The sequence below is a fragment of the Trachinotus anak genome, unplaced genomic scaffold (assembly GCF_046630095.1).
Source record: "Trachinotus anak isolate AG129_WGS33_773 ecotype Australia unplaced genomic scaffold, CSIRO_AGI_Tana_v1 ptg000008l, whole genome shotgun sequence".
Classification (NCBI taxonomy): Eukaryota; Metazoa; Chordata; class Actinopteri; order Carangiformes; family Carangidae; genus Trachinotus; species Trachinotus anak.
Genome location: NW_027273859.1, coordinates 3,356,270 through 3,376,459, shown reverse-complemented (window position 1 = coordinate 3,376,459; position 20,190 = coordinate 3,356,270). Strand labels below are relative to the sequence as shown.

Below are 20,190 nucleotides of genomic sequence, written 5' to 3'. Positions count from 1 at the left end.
TTTTGCATATCAGATTATCTTTTGCACCGCAGATCTCTTTTTGCATGTTGATTACTTGAGTAAAGTGTACATATATTGCCTTGAGTAGAACGAAGCATTTGTTTTCTAGGTCATAGAAGATATTACGATTAGAATTCATTAGCATGAAGCATCTAACATAACACTCCATAAAAGTGATGTTTGAGAAGTGATTTTACAGTTTGTCAGTTCTCTCAAAAACGGTCCCATAATTTAATTATTATAGTTATATGTGTGTCTATTAAACAGTTCTGTCACAGTGTTAATTTAAAAAAAAAATGTTGATTTGATTTTCTCCCTCTTTTCTGAGAACCTGTTTCTGCACCAGCCACTCACGGTCAGATTTTGCTGCAAGGGCAGAAGAAACCGCCCACTATACATCAGTGCTCTCGCTCGCCCACTCACTAGCTCTGCTCGTGGCACCTAAAACTGTCAAAACTGACCAAATGATTTAGTCTTTGCTCTTCAAAACAACTGCTAACAAAATGTCTCTAATTTATAGCTACCAACAAAACTTCGTTTTACGCTGATTTACCTTTCCGCAGACACCTCAGCTGCGCTTTTATCTGGTGTCAACAGATAAACCAGATCAAATATTGTTGTAGAGGAATGACTGCAGAAAGCGACTTCATATTTTCTTATCATATTCTATACTATTAACCTTGTTTTCTTTTGTTTTTGTTTCACTGTAGGCAAAGAGATGATCGAGATGTACTTTGACTTCCGCCTGTTCCGCCTGTGGAAGAGCCGTCAGCACTCGAAGCTGCTGGACTACGACGACCTCTTGTGATGTCACTCACCTTCTGTTGGCTTGTCAGCTGGTTATCTCATGTCTGAGCCCACTGATGTACGGTGACAGGGCCTTTGGTTGAAGGGCGCCTTAGAGGCACCCAGACCCGCTCTGGGGCAGAACTGGAGCAGCAGCACATGTTGGGTGCGTTTGTCCCTTCTGAAGCAACACGGTGGCCCTGCAGTTTCAGCCAGTGGTGTACTTTTTCTCCCTTATCCATTTTCACTTTCTGCCTATCTCTCTGAGAAAAGGGAAAGAGAGGGACAAGAAAAAGGAGGCGAAGCGAGGGACTCATCATCCTATCCTTAATGTGTCAGAAGACACTAACTAGAGTTAGATCCCTAAGTTCAGAGAGGATGTTAGATGAATGAGCGGCAGCGGAGAACAGCGAGAGTTTAGAGGGTGACAGTTTATTTGTTTTTTTGCCTTTCTTTACCTCATCTGTTCTCTCAAGATTGAGGCTTATAGGATGGAAGTATTTTCTTTGTCAAGTGTGGAAGTTATTTACAAGGGAATTTAGAGCCTATATGTAAATAAACAAGTGCTTACTAGAGCGTTAGAGAATGCCAGCATCTCTCACCATGCTATCGTGTGAAAATCTAGACATTAAAGTAGTCTCATAAAAAAATTAGATGTCTCTACTTAACACAGCTTTTTTTTTTTTTAACTTTAAATAACTTTAACTATATTAGCATTTTGTACAGACTGTTTAACTGTATGAACTCAGGTTAAATCACTTGTTTGGTACTAAAAATTGTACAACATACTGTAGATCGGAATCCAAGGCCTACATACTCCACACAGAGTTTCCAGTGGAACGTTATGACTGTCAGGGATGTCCCATCTCAGCCTGTGTGTGAAGGATGGAGGTTTTCTACATTTTCATAGTCTTTCTGGTCAATTGTAGCTGAACAGACAGATGTATTCATGCATGTTTCTTAACATTACAGCATTACATTTGACCCTGCCGAGCCAACACTTGCAATTCTTTCTCGAGCTGTTGGCTCATGGGTGCTGATTCCTTTTTATCGTGTTTGTATTTGGTGTGTGTCCATAAGCTTACTTGCATTTTCTCGCTCTGTAAAGAGGTTGCAGGTGAAGACTGTGACACCAGACTCCTGCACACCACTGGCAGTGTCTTTGTGAGAAATAGATACAAATACATACTGATAACATTCATACTGTACTGTATAATGAATTTATTCACATTGTTTTGAGGAAATTAGAATATCCTATTAAAGACTTAGCTTGAATCTTTCAAAGTAGCAGTGGCAGAGGTGATACTTTACTATGTTATTTTGGTTTCTCCTCACCACCAAATTGTTTTGTGTTAATAGGCTCAAGTAAATAAATTTTAGTGAATATCACAATATAAAGGTTTGTCTCTCAAAATAGTCCTTCTGGCATTAATATCCATTTTTAAAACATCAGTACATTTTAGATGTTAGGTTGTTCAATTTGAAGTTGAAATTATGTGTATTTTCTATAAGCATTAAAACACTTAAAAAGCGCACTCTGGAGATTTAGTATCAGACTTCCATAAAGTTGGGGGACTTCAGAGAGACAGGTTAAAAAAAGACCAAAATATCCTGTGGGCCAAACTCCAAAAACACTGCACCATATGTTTCCCATAATACAACAGGATAGCATCTTTTTCTGTTAGACCCTGCCTGCATGGTAAATGCAGTCTTTCAACCTCTGACCTTCAACTTTTGCAATAGTCTCTTTGTTAAGTCTGAAGCCCAAACTTAGAAACCTGGGTGACATCATTGGACACTATGACATCACCAGAGGTATTTTCTCCAACTTTAGAAAGCTCCCTTCAGACATACAGAAGACGTACTCCTTATGACAAATGAACTCATCTTCATGAGTGCCTAAAAAGGGTAAAAAGAAATTCAAAACTTCACCAGACAGGCATCAATAAAGGTTTTACAAACTTTCATCCATTATATCAGACCTGTTTTACAACAAAGGCCAGCATTAGCCGGATGCTACATTACTTGTATTTATTAAAAACAATGCTATATTTTTTAAAGGGCTTACCCTATTGCACTGTATAGCCATAGAATACTCACTCTAATGATAAATAATGAACTCCTGCAAACAGTTAATTTAAACTAACGATGCAAGTTATTGGGGAGAGTGTTGTTAGGAAACTTTTTGGAACAGTATAACTGCTGGACTGCGGTACTGAGCAAGTGTAGTGTCAGATAGGATGAGTGGCATGTACACTGCTCCATCTCATGCTTGTGCTGAGGTGGCCATGTCCTTTGTTATATATTCTCCCTCAAATAAGCAGGTTCATTATTTGATAAAACTCACTGTTTGTGTGTTCTGCAGACCCAGTGTCCTCACAAAGATGTGAAAGTATGAGCAGAATCCACTGAAAGTGTGTAGACTTTTTGCATTTTCATATCTTCCGTAACTTGGTTGCAGGATCAGGATTACAATGTGGATTTAGTTTAAAGTTAAGGAATGATTCAAGGAGGGACTTTCAGTGTAGTAACACAATATGTGTCTTTATTTATTCACATATGCTTCCTACCTTTATATCCCAGCTTCCCCGCACATGTAAAAGTGTGTGTCATGACCTGTTTATCTTTACATTCTTGTCTTTAGCTGTTGTTGCTTCCAGATCCATGGAAGTCTGAGAAGAAGTGTCTATTGCATTTAATGTTTTGAGCAGCTCTTAATGCATCCATGACGACATATCTATATACATCTATAAGGAGCACTTTGGTCCAAAATGGGACATAAAGGCAATTGAAATACCCCCTTGTTACCAGTGAGGATGTAAAACATGATATAAAATATTGTGACATAAGTCCTGCTATTGAATACTAATTGTCTTAGGAGCACTGTTTTGTAGTATAAGACTGAGGCCCTTTAAGTAGATGAAGAAAGTGAAATGAGCTATTCTAGACTTCACATTGATATAGACCTTTGCATTATCTGGTTCCTATTATGAACTGGGATGATATTTTTTCTGTACTTAAAATATTCATGTATCACTGTAAATTATGATTACCTCCTCCAAGGAGTGTATGTTTTCACCGATATCTGTTTATTTGTCAGTAGGGTTATGCAAAAGGTACTGAACTGATTTGCACCAAACTTGATGGAGGAATGGGGGACGGCCCAGGGAATTTTTTTGGGCAGATCCTGATCATTTACTATGAATTTGAAGTCTGGCTCGTGTTGTTTGACATTGGCCTTGGTGGACATCTGCGCTCTCTTGAGTGCACTTCTTGTTTATGTCTGTGCTAGTGTCACATAAAAATGCTTATGCCTGGGACACACTGCCTGCGTTTCATGTGCGTGGCTGTTGTGGAATGACGTGAGTTTCATTTCGGTGCCAGTGTTAACAGACTAGAAGAGCCACACAGTCTCCTACTGCTGCGACATGTCATCAAGAGTTTTGGGGTCTCACCAATTTTTCACTCGTGACACTGCAAAAATAGACAGTGAAGATGTGTTGATAGTGATAATGGCATCACACCAGTAACATGCAATTACATAACACACACACACATACAAATACACAGGGCAGGCAGTGCGTCCCAGACGTTACACAGACAGTCCATACAACGTAGCATGTATCACTAGATCACTCATCAGTTCATTGTGCAAGTTTGGTAGAATAACTGCAAACAGCTAGGACCATAGTGGTCACAGTGAGACCATAGTGGTCAACACAACATTTGTGTTGGAAACACTAGTATGTGTGTGGGTTACAATACTGACATTAGCCAAGAGAAGCAGTAGTTTTATTGATGATAAACTACTCCTGGTTTTTGCCATTAATCCATCCAGCACATTGTGAATTCTCAAATAGTAGCCAGATCCTTTAATTACCTAAAGCATATTATCTTTGGCTTATATTAGATATACAATCATATATTCAATTGTTTTGAATTCTTCTCTTTCGTGAGTATATTTGTCACGTTTTAGTAAGAAACCGCCCTTCCTACAATTTTATTTGTGGGTTTGCTGTTAATGCCAAACTTCCTCCAGTTTGATCTGTTGTCTTGATAAATACAACATATTGCACATTTTCACAGCATTGGTTCCATCAGTACAACAACCGAGTCATATCATACTCATCATGCTGCTGTTGGGAGTGTCCCTCAGAAATATTTCAACTTCCACTTTGTTCTTTCTTTAGTCGTGGTTAACTGTCAGTCCCTTCAGAGGAACACAAGTGTTTCACAATCTGTGTGTTGTTTTTATTCTGGTGGATTTAGTGCTGTGGCGATGTTCATTGTGCTGAATTTATCAGGTATTTTCACCCTGCCCCCTTAAAAATGTTATATTAACTTTATGAACTTTCCTGCAGCCAGTAGGTAATGCCATTCTCATTGATGGTCTTGCTTGTTCACAGCTCTTATACCACCCTCAAAATTTATGTAATGTTCACTCATGTTAAAATCACAGTACACTTTCAGGTTTCTTAAAACATTATATCCTGATTATTGAACCTTGCAGCCTCTCTCTTTGTCTTATGTGTTATCCCTTTGCTTAAAGGTAGGATCTGACCTTTGTAATGGTTGTACATTCAGGATTTGGCTTTATATATTTGTTTAAACATCACCTGTTCTCCAAATCTCTGTAGCAATATACTGTGTGTGTGTACATTTCTGTATGGTTATTTAAATTTCTTTAACATAAAGGACAGAGTACACTGTTCAAGGTATTGTATAAGTCTGTAATACCTTTGAATTTTAATGACTATTGTTTTACAGTACTGTGGATGATGGACAGAAACAAAAAGTAATAAATAACATGGAAGACTGACCCAGCAGAATGCAGTCTGCTCACTGCTTGGCTCCTGGAGTGCCATCTAGCACTAATCCTGCTCCTAGAGGACTCATCTGCTTTCTCCTCTGCTAGGAGTTTTAGTAAAGTCCAAACCCCAGAGCCTCATTACATACCTGCTCAATTCTTCTATCTGCATTTCAGGTTAATATATTTAATCCTGCTGCTGCAGCTGGATTTATTATCAAGTTAAGATGACTCAAAACTGACATGAGCCTGAAGGATTTCTAAAGAGTTTTCTGATCACAAAAAAAATAACACAGATTAATTATCTGCCATTAAGCTCAACAAAGTCTCCCTGAGGCTGTGAACAGATAACACACTCACCTGTCTGAAACACAAACCAGCACTAGTAACGTGAAGCAGGAGCTCAGCAACACAGCAGCTGCATAATTAGCACTAGCTAGCAACCCTGAAGAAGCAGAGCTGAAAACATGTTGCAAAGATTAGTTAACATTGTCGCTGTTTGCTTTGGAGAAAATCATTCTGAAATGTAGGATGGTGTTTGACATCCTGCGAAGGACAACACAGCTTAGACTTATATCCACTTTTTGGCTCTCCCTTGATTCAAAGTGCAAAATAAAAATGCACACTATATAATATATGATATGTACTTTATTCAGAATCAGAATCATACTTATTGCCAAGTAGGTTTTCACATATGAGAAATTTGCTTTGGCTTTTTGGTGCATAATTAAAGTAGAATAATATAGAAAGAAAGTAAAGCAAGTACAGCCAGCTAGGCAGCATAAATCGATAATAATTAGATACAGTTGGGGTCTCTGGTCTTGTTGATGAAACCAACTGCAGTCGCTAAAACACTGTTCGTGTGGTATGAGGTTTTGGTCAGCAGTTTGTGTGGGTCAGCCACAATCCTCCCTGCTCGCCCAGGGTCTTAAAGGCGTATGGAGCCTGGTGGGACGGCAAAATATACACTATATAATATATCATATGTACTTTATTCAGAATCAGGATCACATACAGTATTGATGTGGGACTTCTTTCCTTCATGCTGTACCTAAATGTGGTCTTTACCAGGTTGAATCAGTCAAATTTTGTTTCAACTGTCTAAGGTTTTAAAGCTGCATTAATTTTTTTTTTTTGGATAGCAGCCCAACAAGCTAAGGACTCAACAATGACATACTTATCACAAGTTATGGCTGATGTTTAAGCAAAAACACCACTGCAAGAGACCCACTATACACAGTTGACAATATAAAATATATTGCTTAGTGCAGCTTTAAAGTAAAAATGAGCTCAACTGTATGGGCACTGGAGGAAGCAGAAGATTTCACCTAACATAATGTTTTTCCAAGCAGGGGAGGAGTCAAGCAGGGGTACCTGCAGAGAGAGTCATGCAAGGACAGCCGTGGCAATCTTTGGTGGATGCTAGCAACTTTGAGATAACAACCAAATCTCGGGCAGAATACCTCCGATGTCAAGAGACTAAGATTAACGCAAATCCATTACGCTAGATTCGACTAAACAAGCAACACACAGAGCTTAATTTGTCATGTTGGCTCACTGCAGCAGCCATTTCCATTTCATGAGAACATACAGTAATTAAATAAATCAACAGATTGGTCTTTGAACACCTCACATCTCCTGTTATTTCCCAAATTAAACTGTGTGCCACTGTTGAGATGCAGACCCCCCCCCCCCTCCAGGCCCAAGCTCTTGCCAGATTGCCAGGGCTCAGTTGGGAGTGTGATTGAGTTTGATGAGGATGATGGATAGATGCTGTTTTCATTACCCTGACACCGCCAGTCAGGCTGTGATTGTATTTTCAGAAGAGTGGAAAATAATGTGTTTATGTAACGTCTGTTTCACTTTGAATCAACTTCTAAGTCTGAGCATTAGATTTTGGAATAGCTAGAGACTTTAAGAGTGATACATGTTACACTAAGGTTAAAAAAAAACAAACAGGTTCATCATCCATATGTCTTGATAAAGAGAATTTTGTTCTTTATAACAGGTATGATAGCAATTAACATTACTGTATACTGTATCTGTTGATTTTGATATTAGTAAAAGTTACTAATATATCTGGGTAGCTTTGATGAGCTTTTGGGTTCTTCCTTAGAATAGACATTATAGATGAAACTTGACTCCAACATGGTGAATTATCGTATCTGAACTATTAGCAAAGAAATGTGATTGCATTACGCAATGTCGGTACCTGTGAGAAAAATGATTGTTTTTAAAGCATATTTTCAAATAAATCTTAGTTCTACACAGCTTGTTTCATTGACTTGTTATTGACTGAGTGACATCATCAATGCAGTTGAAATGTGCTACTCTCAATGTAGCAGACGACCTGAAAACTTAATGCCTGTGGCCACGAGTGTTGCTGGTGTGGGGGCGTAAAACCAAGGCAAGAAAACCTACAGCCATGCTTACACAGAGTGTAAATACTCATGTATAATGTTTACCATGTTCATCATCTTAGTTTAGTGTGTTAGCAGGCTAAGATTTGCTAATTAGCACTAAACACAAGCTCAATTGAGGCTGATTGGAATGTCAATTCAGCAGGTATTTGGTCATAAACTAAAGTATGATGAAGAGATGAGGGCCAACATTATTAGGATTCATCTTGAAGAGGACATGAATGTATGTACCAAATTTCAAGGTAATCCATCCAATAAAATGTTGCTATATTGCACTCAGAGCCTTATGTTGGCGCTTGTGGAAACCTCAAGGTGACATCAAAGTAATCGGGCTCACCTTGTCACCATGGAAATCTGCTCCAAATTTCATGCTAATCCATCCAATAGCTTATTAAGATATTTCAATAAAAACAAAAATGTCAACCGCCTATTGGCGCTAGAGGAAACATGAATCACCAAAATCAGTAGGATCCATCCTCTGAGAACCATGAATGTCTGTACAAAATTCAAGACAATCCATCCAGTAGCTGCTGAGATTTTTTATTCTGGATCAAAATGGTGGATTGACAGATCAACATTGCCATGAGACATATAGCCATGCCACTATAGGCCAACTTATACTTACACTTATACTTACTTATGCAAGAACTGTGGTTGGTCCACTTGGTCGCTTGTCTTGTCCATTTCTCTTGGTGGCTCCACAAACACAGAAAATTCACCCTCATTCTGCCTTGACCCCATCCCAGTCAGGGTGCCTCTACCAACCTATGAAATGCTTTCGAAACAATATTTTAGAAGTGGAACTTGCACTTACTGATAAGAGGAGGGATGTGTGTTTTCCAAACATATATAATATATATCAGTTTTTGGAAATAATGCTTTTCTTTTTTATCCTACTTCTAAAATGACATAAGACAGAGTTTTTGTCTTGCATAATATAAATGTGTCCTGGAGTGCTAATATGCATTGTACCTCCACTGTGATTAACAAATATTATTATTCATTTAACATATGGAGGTAACATATGTATCGAGACTCCAGATGTGCATTGTTAGCTACAGCTAGGAAAATGGAAGATGCTTTAAAGTCATGCTGCATCATCATGCATTCCTGATTGGCTGCGTGACTGACTGAGTTTAACATGTTGAAGGTAAAGACCAAACGAAAACACAACTCACCATGCACACTGACACGCACTCAGAGACATATAAGGACACTGTAGCCCTCAGAAGCTGGCAGCCTTACAGTAACCATCATGTGATGAATAATTGAAGAGAGGTTGGAGTGAACCAGGCCACACCAGAACAAGAACAAAGATGGAGCTCAACAGTCAGGGGATGAGAGGCAGCCAGAGAGGCTGAGGGGCAGGTGAGGACCAGAGTGTGAGAGAGAGAGGCAGCAGGCAAAGATGAAAGTTTTTGAAATTCTCTTAGCCTTGTGTATACAGCCCCCAAAATCTCTCAATCCTTTCCATAGTGTGTACTGATACACTGACAAACTACTGATTAAAAACTTCATAAATATATTTTTATCAAGCATGATGCACCCCTCTCATTTAAGTGCCAAAAGCATGCAGCAAAAACCATTGTTAAATGCATAGTATATAAAATAAACCTCTTGTTCTTGGAATAGTATTTTTCTTTTTTTCATTACTCCAAAGATTTAAAAAAAAAAAAAGAGAGCTGCACCCGATTCAGAATTTCATCTATCAAATTGGATTTTGGTTTTTTTGGGGGGTTTTTTTCTTAATTTTTATTTTTTTAGATTCTTACTCATCTGAGTTAAAACTTATATACAGTAATTTAAATATGTTTTATATTCAGTGGGACACATTCTCTCCAATGCAAATAAACATCCATTGATCTATTTTTAAATCAGAGAAAAAGAGACTTATTAGTACTCACTTAATTTGCCTGAGAATCAGTAAGGCTCAATATTGTATAAAGTGAGATTTACATTTAATTAATTAATTAATTTATTTTTTAAAGCAGGTCTAAGTTCTGTATAAATACCGTGATATTACCAAAGCATCCATTCCATGGAGAAATGCACACACAGGCCATATGTCCCAACAAAACAATCACCACACCACCCTCGGCACCAGTAAATGTTCTTCCAATCACTACCCTTAACGCTGCAGCCGCTCTGTTGTCTGCAGTCTCAATCAATCCTATTCAAAACTTCACATGGTCTGGCAGCCTATCCTTCTTCAACTCCTGGTACTCCACTGACCATAGAGTGCAGGAGTGATCACATATTTTTGTAGGCCAACCCGGAAGTTAGCATCCCTTTGGCTCCTTTGACCAAAAGGCAATGGGATTTTTCCACTGGCTTTTGGATTACTGTGGAAAATAAGCTCTGTGAGTAACAAACATATTATGATACTAACACGGTTTTCATGAAGATAATCTTTGCAAATGAACACCACCTTTATGATTTTTTCCAGCTTAAATACAATCGCAAAAGCTAATGTAAGGCTATGAACAAACAACACGGTCACATGAATCAGAATCAGAATCAGAATCGCCTTTATTGTCATTATACATAGTACAACGAAATTTGAGCGCTGCTCCCTTGGTGCAAACAATGCTAATTAAATAAAAATAAATAAGAACCTAAAGAGAACACAAGAATTAAAAATAGAGGAGGTATAAAAAGGCAAGTGATATGTACAGATATATTTACACGTGGTATGAATGAAACCCGATTATTGCACTTTAGGCCCAGTTTTATTGCACAGGTAGTTGGAAGTTATGCAGTCTGATCGACCGGTCATCCGGATTTCTTTTTGTCTTTGTTGACTGCAGTGATAGCCCTCGGGAAGAAGCTATCCCTGAGTCTGTTTGTCCTAGTTTTGTGTGACCTGTACCTACGGCCCAACGGTAACAGGTCAAACAGGTGGTTACCAGGGTGGGAGGGGTCCTTGATGACTTCATCACCATCACCACTAAGCTTACATCTTAGCACTTAGCTCTTCTACAAAAGCCTTTCATCATAAGAGCGTGAGTATAAACATAACAAGGCTATAAAGGGAGTCTGGTGAATGTATTAGTGTTTGTGCTCAGCCTGATGATGTTTAATGTCCCTGACCATCTCTGTAGTCTGATTTAGACACTTGTTAGCTGCTGACTTCTCAAAGTCGAATAAAATGTGAAAATGACAAGAGAACCGGAAGTTTCATGACTAATTTCTGCAGTACTCCATATTCCACTCTCACTGTCCCAGGTCCCTGATTACCCACCTCCCTGATGTCCCTGATGGTCTCAGACTTGGCAGCCATGCACATTCCCCTGGCTGGCCTCAGCGCACACTGGCACCGTACTGGTCTGCCCATAGGGTCTAGCAGCTGAGGAAAGTGAGCTGGAGGCGGCTCTGCTACTCCTGCATTAAACCTGGATGCTGCAACATCAAACAACTTGTCTGTACATTCATGTGTACACTGCACAGGGGAACTCCTAATAGCTGATTCAGTATACTTTTACTGGTGCCAACAAGCGGCAAAAAATGAACATCATGTTGTATTGAAGGAGACTTGAAACTAGTGACTAAGACCATAAACTCATTAGGAAAATGTTTACTGAGGTAATAAATCAGGTGAGAAGTAGGGTCATTTTCCCATAGACATCAATACAATCAGACTTCTTTTTTGCCCCCTGGTGGTCATAAGATAGACTTCTGCACTGCCTTCACATTTCAGACCCAGAGTCTACATCTATTTTTCATGTACAGTCTATGGGTGCCAGTTTTGTCTGGGGGCACAGTGTCACATTCTGAAAACCGTTGAACTAATCACTTTACATAGACATATGCAGCCAGTGATTAGAAGACACAGATAGAGAATAATTGGGAATATAATACACCACCTGCAACTAGTTTGACTAAGGTTTATGGGACATGCCCTGAAGCCATCCAGTGCCATCCTATCCTCAGCAGGCTGTTGTTATCCCACATGTGATGAGAAGTGTCCAGACCTGTCTGATTGAAACTGTGAGGCGAACTGCTTTCCTCCTGATTGGGGGATTTGACACCCTGCTACAGACTGGTGTCAAGGGCTCATAAAAAGTACAACATAGTTCACTGCAGCCCTGACCTTCAGCCTCCCCCCTGAGTCCACTCCTCTTTACTCACAACTCTCCCTCCTGGAGGCAGATTACAGAGCAGATTTTATGGATTCTATAAAAGGCTTTTATAATAACAGAAGCTTTAAATCCTGCTGCTGATCGCCCTACAGCGCCTCTCAGGTAGGATTTTAACTGTCTGGATGAGGTTGTGGTGTGTCGTAAATTTTGATGAATGCAATCTTTTAGAACAGATAATTTAATGTTTGGGAAAGGGTTGTATGTTTTTAATAGGCTTTAATGCAAGACGAAACACAAATCCTCAGACTATTTTTTTAATGAACATTAACTTAAGGGTCTTTGTTGACAGCTGCTACCACACTATAAATTCCTGCACTGCGATATTTCAAAATATCTACTCTGACCACCTTCACAGTAGACAAAAAAACCACAAAACAGCATACATGCGTCAATTTCAGCGTGATTAGGGCATCTTTGTTCCTCTCTGTCTCTCACCCTTTCTCTTTTTTCTCCACACGAGCACACGCACACAAACCTCCTCACACCCCGGCCTTTGTTTGAAGGTTAATTGGATTGAACTCCAGGTATACATCATGGAGTTAGGATCAGGAGAGGTTTACATCTGATCTCTCTCTCTCTCTCTCTCTTTCTGTGTGTGTGTGAGACAGAAGACACAGAAAAGAAATGGATTTTGTGAGTGTTGGATATTGACTCACAGCACCATCAGTCTCTTGCTCATAGCTGCTTCCTAATCACTTTAAGTTAACAGAAATAAATTTCTCCTGGAAAGTGGAGTTGTCACTGTGAGCGAACATTGGTCCCTGTTCCTCACTGATTTCACGTGTTTCAAACCAGCAGCTGGATCTTTGCTCTTTTAAACATCCACATTCTAATTTACTACGTTATTGTAAGATAAATCTTGCCCCAGAATTACCAATTACCTCGTAGAAATTTCATATATTTTTTTCAACTGTTTCCCTAATGATGTTGCTCGTGTTGCGCACCTACAACATCATCCTCACACTCATTATTAGCCTCAGCACAAGCTTCATCATTAAACTCATCACCGACGTCATGACATCATTACAGCATCAACACAAACCTCATCAGCAAGTTCATCATTAGCCTCAGCCTGACCTCTTCAGCACCATCATGAACCTCATCAGCTCTCTCACAGCAAAGCACCACTTTCCCCGACTGGTCACTGCACTGCAATAAAAGAACTCTGTCATTATTAATATGAATTCATGGTACAACAAGGCAAGAAACAACAGTTCTTGAGATCCATTTATTTTTGATCCTTAAGTAAATAAGATAAGTGAGGGTAAGACAGGTAAGTAAATTGGCCTTAGGGTCATTTCAGATAAATCTTTGGTGCCAAGAGAATTTATCATGCTGTGAGCAACAAAGTGTTAAAGTGATAGTTCAGGTTATTTGGCAGGAGGTTGTAAGAGGTACTACTGCGAGTAGATTGAAGTTGGCACGCTTCCAGTTTGGAAGCAACCAGGAGCAATGGCACTGAAGCTCAGTGATGTACCACTGTAGGTGGGGACAACAGCAAAAAAAAGTCCACCTTAAAAACCGATATCAGTTTAAGTGTATACAATATTTTGAACATTTTCACTTCTTTGTCTTGCTGTCAAATAACGCTTTCCTTCAGCATGACATTTTCTCAACCATTGAACTTCCATAAGTATCTGTATCACACCCCAGACCACGGTTTGAGTCATAAAAGGATGTTTAATGCTGTTGACACTTTTTTGTCTGCAGAGAACATTGCCTTAGTTAACTTATTAGCAACAGCAGTTACAGCTACATCATCCGAAGATTAAATAATAATCCACAATGACAAGTCTACCAACCATGTGTTACACAGGCTTTAATGTCGTCATAGAGTACCTATATTACATTCAGACAGTTAGATCTATAATATGAGGTTAACTTTTCAAGTTAATATTAGGAAAGAAAATACTCCAGCGTAAATTTGAGCTCAGTCTTTAATATAAAGATACATCCTTACCAGGATTTGAAGTTTATACACAAGATCTTAGCAGTGTACATGAGTCTTAGTGAGATACAGCCACACAACTGTTCCCTCCATCCCGTGCAGTTGGTCCTACTGTGCAGAGAGAATGACTTGAGGAGTGTTGAGGTGTTTTCAAGTATTATCGCAGACCTTAATGATTTGGAAGAAGCAGGGATTGATACAGAAGAGGACATTAGAAAAGTGTCTTTTATTTCCATTTGTGGCGATAATCTTGATGGTTTCAGCAAAAACTTAAGTTGCAGTGTACATCTTTGCAGATAGTCCACTGCTTGATTACCAGAGGGGATTTTCAGAAGACCCCTCTAAGTTAGTTCAAAAAAGAACAGTCCATCACAAAGAGAATGTGAAACAGCTATCCACAACTGGCCAACACATACAGTATTGATGTGATACCTCACATGTATCAGTGTGACACCAGTCATACCACCTCAGGGCTCACTTTATTAAGTTTGTTCCAGCTGATCAGCTTTTTGTTAATTTTATTCTAATATCTAATATCTATTACAGCTGATGCTTATAATGATGCAAAATGTACAAATAACTTGCAAAACTGAGTACATTTGTAAGGGCACTCTATAGGAAGATATGGTAAATATTTATTTGCTTGTTGGGCTGAAGCATCTTCTTCATCAGTATAAAAATAGGTGGGCTTTTGTGTGGTCAAGAACCCAATAAATATTTCAGAAGCAGATTACATAACATAATTGTAGAGCCTGTGACCTTTTAGTCACACCAACAATCAATTGACTGTGGAATTCATCATGTCTCCCCTGCACTGTGTGAAGTGCAGCGTTAATTAAAAGTGATGACATATAGTAGGCTATATACTGTATGTTGTTAATTAAACTATAACAAAACAAAGAGTAAAAAAAAACAGAGAAAGAGTGATTAACCTGTTAATGGCCCCCAGAGAAAAAAAACAATAGCTATCTGCACCTATTGTTCTGAATTTCTTTGCATTACTTTGGTAAATAAAGGGCAGAGGTGGGGGAAGCATTCAGATCCATTACTTAAGTTAAAGTAACATATCTGCACTTAAAAAATACTCCATTACAAGTTAAAGCCATACACTGAAAATGTCGCCTAGTCCAACTGAAAACTCATTTAGACTTCTCACTTTTTTTTCTTTTTTAATCAAAAAGACGGAAAAAAGGGGTCTTTAGGGAAATATCAGAAATCCTCCTGGCTGGAGGGGTGTGTCCGTGTCTGTGTTTGATTGACAGCACTGGGATACACGGCCAAACTGTGCTACACTGTAGGGAACAAGAGACAAAGTAAACAAACCTGGCTTTAGCTACATTAGCTATAGTCATGGGCAGACAGTGTGTTGTTCATGGTACTGAAGAGTACGGAGCACACCAACATCTAACTGGACCAAAATGACATTTGCAGGTATGTTTACATTCTGTTAAATGTGCTGCCGCTGGACTGCAACTTAGCCAAGGAGGCAGCAATCTGGTGTTATCAGGTCACTTTCGTCTGGTCAGTGTTTGGGTTCTTGCTTGTATGCAGGTTGCAAAATATAGTATATTATAATATAATATACAATATATAAATTTCTCTTTTTTGGTTGATTTTTTTTTCTTCAAAGGAGAACACAGGACAAGAGATTTACAGAGCAGATATGTATATTACAGCTGACAACAAAAAAAATGAAAATCTTAAGCCTCAAAATAAGTAGCTAAAACTGTCACCTAGTAAAGTAATAGCTTTGATGGTTCCCTATTAATTGCTGTGGAGTAGAAGTATAGATAATGAAAATACAAAGTATTGTATAAGTTCCTCAAAATTTTCCTTAAGTATTTGAGTAAATGTACTTAATTACTTTCCACTAGTGTGAAAAGGTGACACCCTGATTGATGTTAAAGGTCCCATATTGTACAAAGTAAGATTTCATTGTCTTTTCTGATCAGGGTAAGAAGACAGGCAGATGAAGTGATGCACCCATCATGCCTAGTGCCTACTGTACAAGCCTGTGGGGGCAGTGCTGTGATCTGGGGTTGCTGCAGTTGGTCAGGTCTAGGTTCAGCAACAGTATGTGATCAAAGAATGAGGTCAGCTGACTACCTGAATATACTGAATGACCAGGTTATTCCATCAATGGATTTTTTCTTCCGTGATGGCACGGGCATATTCCAAGATGACAATGCCAGGATTCATCAGGCTCAAATTGTGAAAGAGTGGTTCAGGGAGCATGAGACATCATTTTCACACATGGATTGGCCACCACAGAGTCCAGACCTTAACCCAATTGAGAATCTTTGGGATGTGCTGGAGAAGGCTTTGCGCAGCGGTCAGACTCTACCATCATCAATATAAGATCTTGGTGAGAAATTAATGCAACACTGGATGGAAATAAATCTTGTGACATTGCAGAAGCTTATCGAAACAATGCCACAGCGAATGCGTGCCGTAATCAAAGATAAAGGCGGTCCAACGAAATATTGGAGTGTGTGACCTTTTTTTTTGGTGGCAACTTTTTTTTGGCCAGGCAGTGTATCTTCTTAGGGTTATCAAAACTTCAAATAAAACACCAGAGAAGTGTAAAATATGTGACCTTTTGTTCATTTTTATTTACAGGACTTTATGTTCAGGCTGTTGTAATTCATGTTCCACATGGACAAAAGCTTTGACACACTGACACATTGTGAAAGGTATGACAAACCCACACAGAATTATCCCCTGACTGCTGTTCCCCTCAGCATCTTTTAACTCATGGTTTTGGTTTTGCATCCTGCAACATACCTGTTTTGATTCACTTTTACCACTAGTAGTGGTAAAATAGTGTCATTTCCAAATGCCTTAGCTATTTTCAGTGAAAAGGATCTAAAAAAAACCTCCAAGACAGATAAGGTTTGTGATGGGCTGGTGAAACATTTAGCAGCTGAAGAGACACCTGTTTCCCTCAGGAGTTGGGAGAGACAAAAACAGAGCTAGAATGACAGTGAGTATTGGACTTGTCAGGTTGCCAGAAACATGACATGAAATGAATGCTTATGTTGCCAATAGGCAGCTGTTTGCAAGTTAGCCACAACAACTCTGTCCAGAAAATCAACTGTTGCAACTTTCAGGTTCGGGATTCATTGTGATTTTGGCTAGATATTGAATAATCAAATAAATGTCTTTTCAAACACAGTCTTTCCCTCACCTGAAGTGCTTGTGGTCACATGAACATAACCAATAAAACATGAATCCATGAGCGGAAACAAATAAAATACACTGTCAATCTGCACTATATATACAAAGAGCAAAAATACATTTTCTTTCAAAATCTACAGGGTTGATTCTTCCAGGTCTGTCTGCAAATAGGCTTTTGTGTCTGTGTATGATTATGGATTTTCTGCATGTCTTTGGGTGTGGATATGTGTGTGTTAGGTATACACAGGGGACTGAGCTTCTTCTTCACTGACTTTCCTTTGAGGCAGCCTGACACATTTTCTCAAAGCTGCAGCAGTATTTCATGCCATTTTCTTCTCTTCCTGCTGCTAATGCAAAGATTAGCTTTGATAGCTACAGTACATCCAAGAAAAAGGTGATTGTGTGACATTGTCGGAGCCACAGCCACCACTCCACAGCCACCACAGAGGTGGACAAACATGTCACAGCAATTCGATAAAAGCACTGATATAACTGGTGTTTGGGTGACGATGCTTTGAATGAACTCCATGCAGGACATTTTGATAATGAGGAAACTACACATAAGCTGTGATTTTGCAGAATTGTCAAGGAGCAACATTCTTGTCTGGTTAAGGGTTGTCCAGCAAATGTGTGGTGTGATCCTTTAAAGGGAAACTCCACACATAATTCACACATACTTTTTTTTTCCACATTAACCTGAATTACTGAACGACACCCCCATATCCCAGTGAAATCACTCACACCTGAAGGCTGTGAAATCATGGACCATTTGTGTGGCTCTGCATGTGCAGTGCAAAGCATCCACAAGCCCCCACAATAACTGAGGGACAACCTACAAACTCACTCCCTCACCTCACCTCTTCTTCCACTAGCCTCCGCTTTAAAATCCTACTTGGCTGCACTTAATCACTGTGTGCTGGAGTCCTCACGCCGGCATTGGGCCAGCTTTGGCTAGTGGTCAGTGGATAACAAATGACTCTGTCAAGCCCAACGATAGTCCGCTGCTCCTCTGCCAACCCTGATCTATCTTCAGTCACTCACTATTGGCACACCAGTAAATCCTCCGTCAGTGGGTGCACTCCAATCTTACTAATACATGGAGAAATCTCATTGTGTATTTCTGTCTGTTCTTCAGTTTTCTTGACAACAGCTGATCTGATCGACTTGAAACTTGGCGAGGTGGGGATCACAGGGTGGGGGTGTCATCTGTATTGGAATGGCCAGACTCCCTCGTTGGCTTCCCCTCCTCCCTCATGTTGTTGTATGCTCTGTAGATGCTCCTGTAACAGGACGCCTTGGCACTAATGCACATTGGCTATACTTTTCCAGCTCTCTCAACACTCTAAGGGTGAGTCATTTGTAGAACAAGTGCTACACATGATTATAGGTGATTATGTGAAGCCTACAAATCTATGGTCACATTTGGTTATGATGCACTGATCTGACTTTCTCTCCCTGGCAACACCAAGTATCAAACTGACACCACTACTCCTCCAAAATGTAAAATCTGCCAACCTCTCTGTGTAAAACCTATTAAGATGTGTGTCAATTTGAAGCTGTAACTACAATTTCAAAGATGGAAATGTTCATGGATCATTATGCTTTTTAGGCTTGTGAAAACTTCATAACAACAAACACACCATCTGCTGTGATAAACCAGTAGATCCTGGACTCGCTGTGTCACTCTGTGTACACACAGAAAAGGCTTCCCTCATCTCTTTGTGTGTCCTCGTGATTTTTCCCCAGACCAAGACTGACCTGCTAAACAACTTGCTAAAAGTTTGTTGTTAATGAGATGTAATATAGGCTAAGTCCTCATTTCATGAATCATTCTCCCTTGGTAAACATGTAGCAGAAAATGTGTATGTGTTGTTCCATATTTCCATCATTTTATTCACATTCTGAACCTTTGCATTGGTGATGCCACAAATTCAGAAAAGAAATATTATATGTATATATTTACATATACGAATGTGTGTGTGTGTGTGTGTGTGTGTGTGTGTGTGTGTGTGTGTGTGTGTACAATATATATGATAGCTTACTGCTGTAAATGATTTTATTTCAGGTGGATGATGAACATATAACAGACTGTTGGATACCTGGTAGTTTGGAGAGATTCCAATAAAATTTAACAGCACTGTGGGTAAAAAAGTGCAAAAAGCACCTGCCAATTAAGATGGATAGGGAGTTGGCCCCTGTGGTTAGACCGGTTGCTTGTCCCGTGGTTTCACAAAAATGCACACACTGCTGGCCTGTGAGCTGCCTCTGTCTGACACAAATGTCCTTCCAAAAATCCATCCTCCAAAATCAATTTGTGCTTCATTCTTTGATATTAGCTCACTTTTGCCAATTCCCTCTTTGTAGACCAGAGACTCATCCTGGCCTACTTAAGTCACACACACACACAGACACACACACGCACACTAGCAATTTGTGACTCTTGACTTTGACCTGAAAACAAAACTATTCAAAACCTTCTATTACAAAACAAACTCCTATGTGGGCTGTTTAATAGTCAGGGAATGAAACACGAAATAGTCTTTGGCAACATGTCCCTGTTTTTTTTTTTATCATGAAACACTTATAGACACACACACACACACATAATAGCCACCTGAACCAACATCACATGACAGTCTAATCAGCCAGGATCTCGATCCGTGATATAACCCACTTTCTTCAACTCCAAATATTGATCTTAAAAGCCATCTCCCACAGCACACCTTCACGCACTATTTCACAGATGCCCCATCTGTCTGAACTATTCAGGCCATACATTGTGAATCTGTAGGGAACTGATCTGACGCCATGCCGAATCCCGCTGTATCCTCCTGGCCTGCTTTTTTCATGCCTGGAGTCTGACGTTTCCAGGCTGTTCATCCATCAAAGGCTCCATGTGTTGGTTGATGTGTT

General features: G+C 39.5%; 1 protein-coding gene across 2 annotated transcripts in view; it reads left to right on the top strand.

Annotated features, from left to right (window-relative positions):
* nsmfb (NMDA receptor synaptonuclear signaling and neuronal migration factor b) overlaps positions 1-7,863 on the top strand; it is a 52,217-nt gene extending 44,354 nt beyond the window's left edge. For both annotated transcript variants that reach the window (XM_071481920.1, XM_071481919.1), the window contains one exon: positions 711-7,863. In XM_071481920.1, the coding sequence (XP_071338021.1) occupies positions 711-808 (98 nt within the window). In that variant the 3' untranslated portion in view covers positions 809-7,863. The remainder of the gene's footprint in view (positions 1-710) is intronic.
* The last annotated feature ends 12,327 nt before the right edge of the window (positions 7,864-20,190 follow it).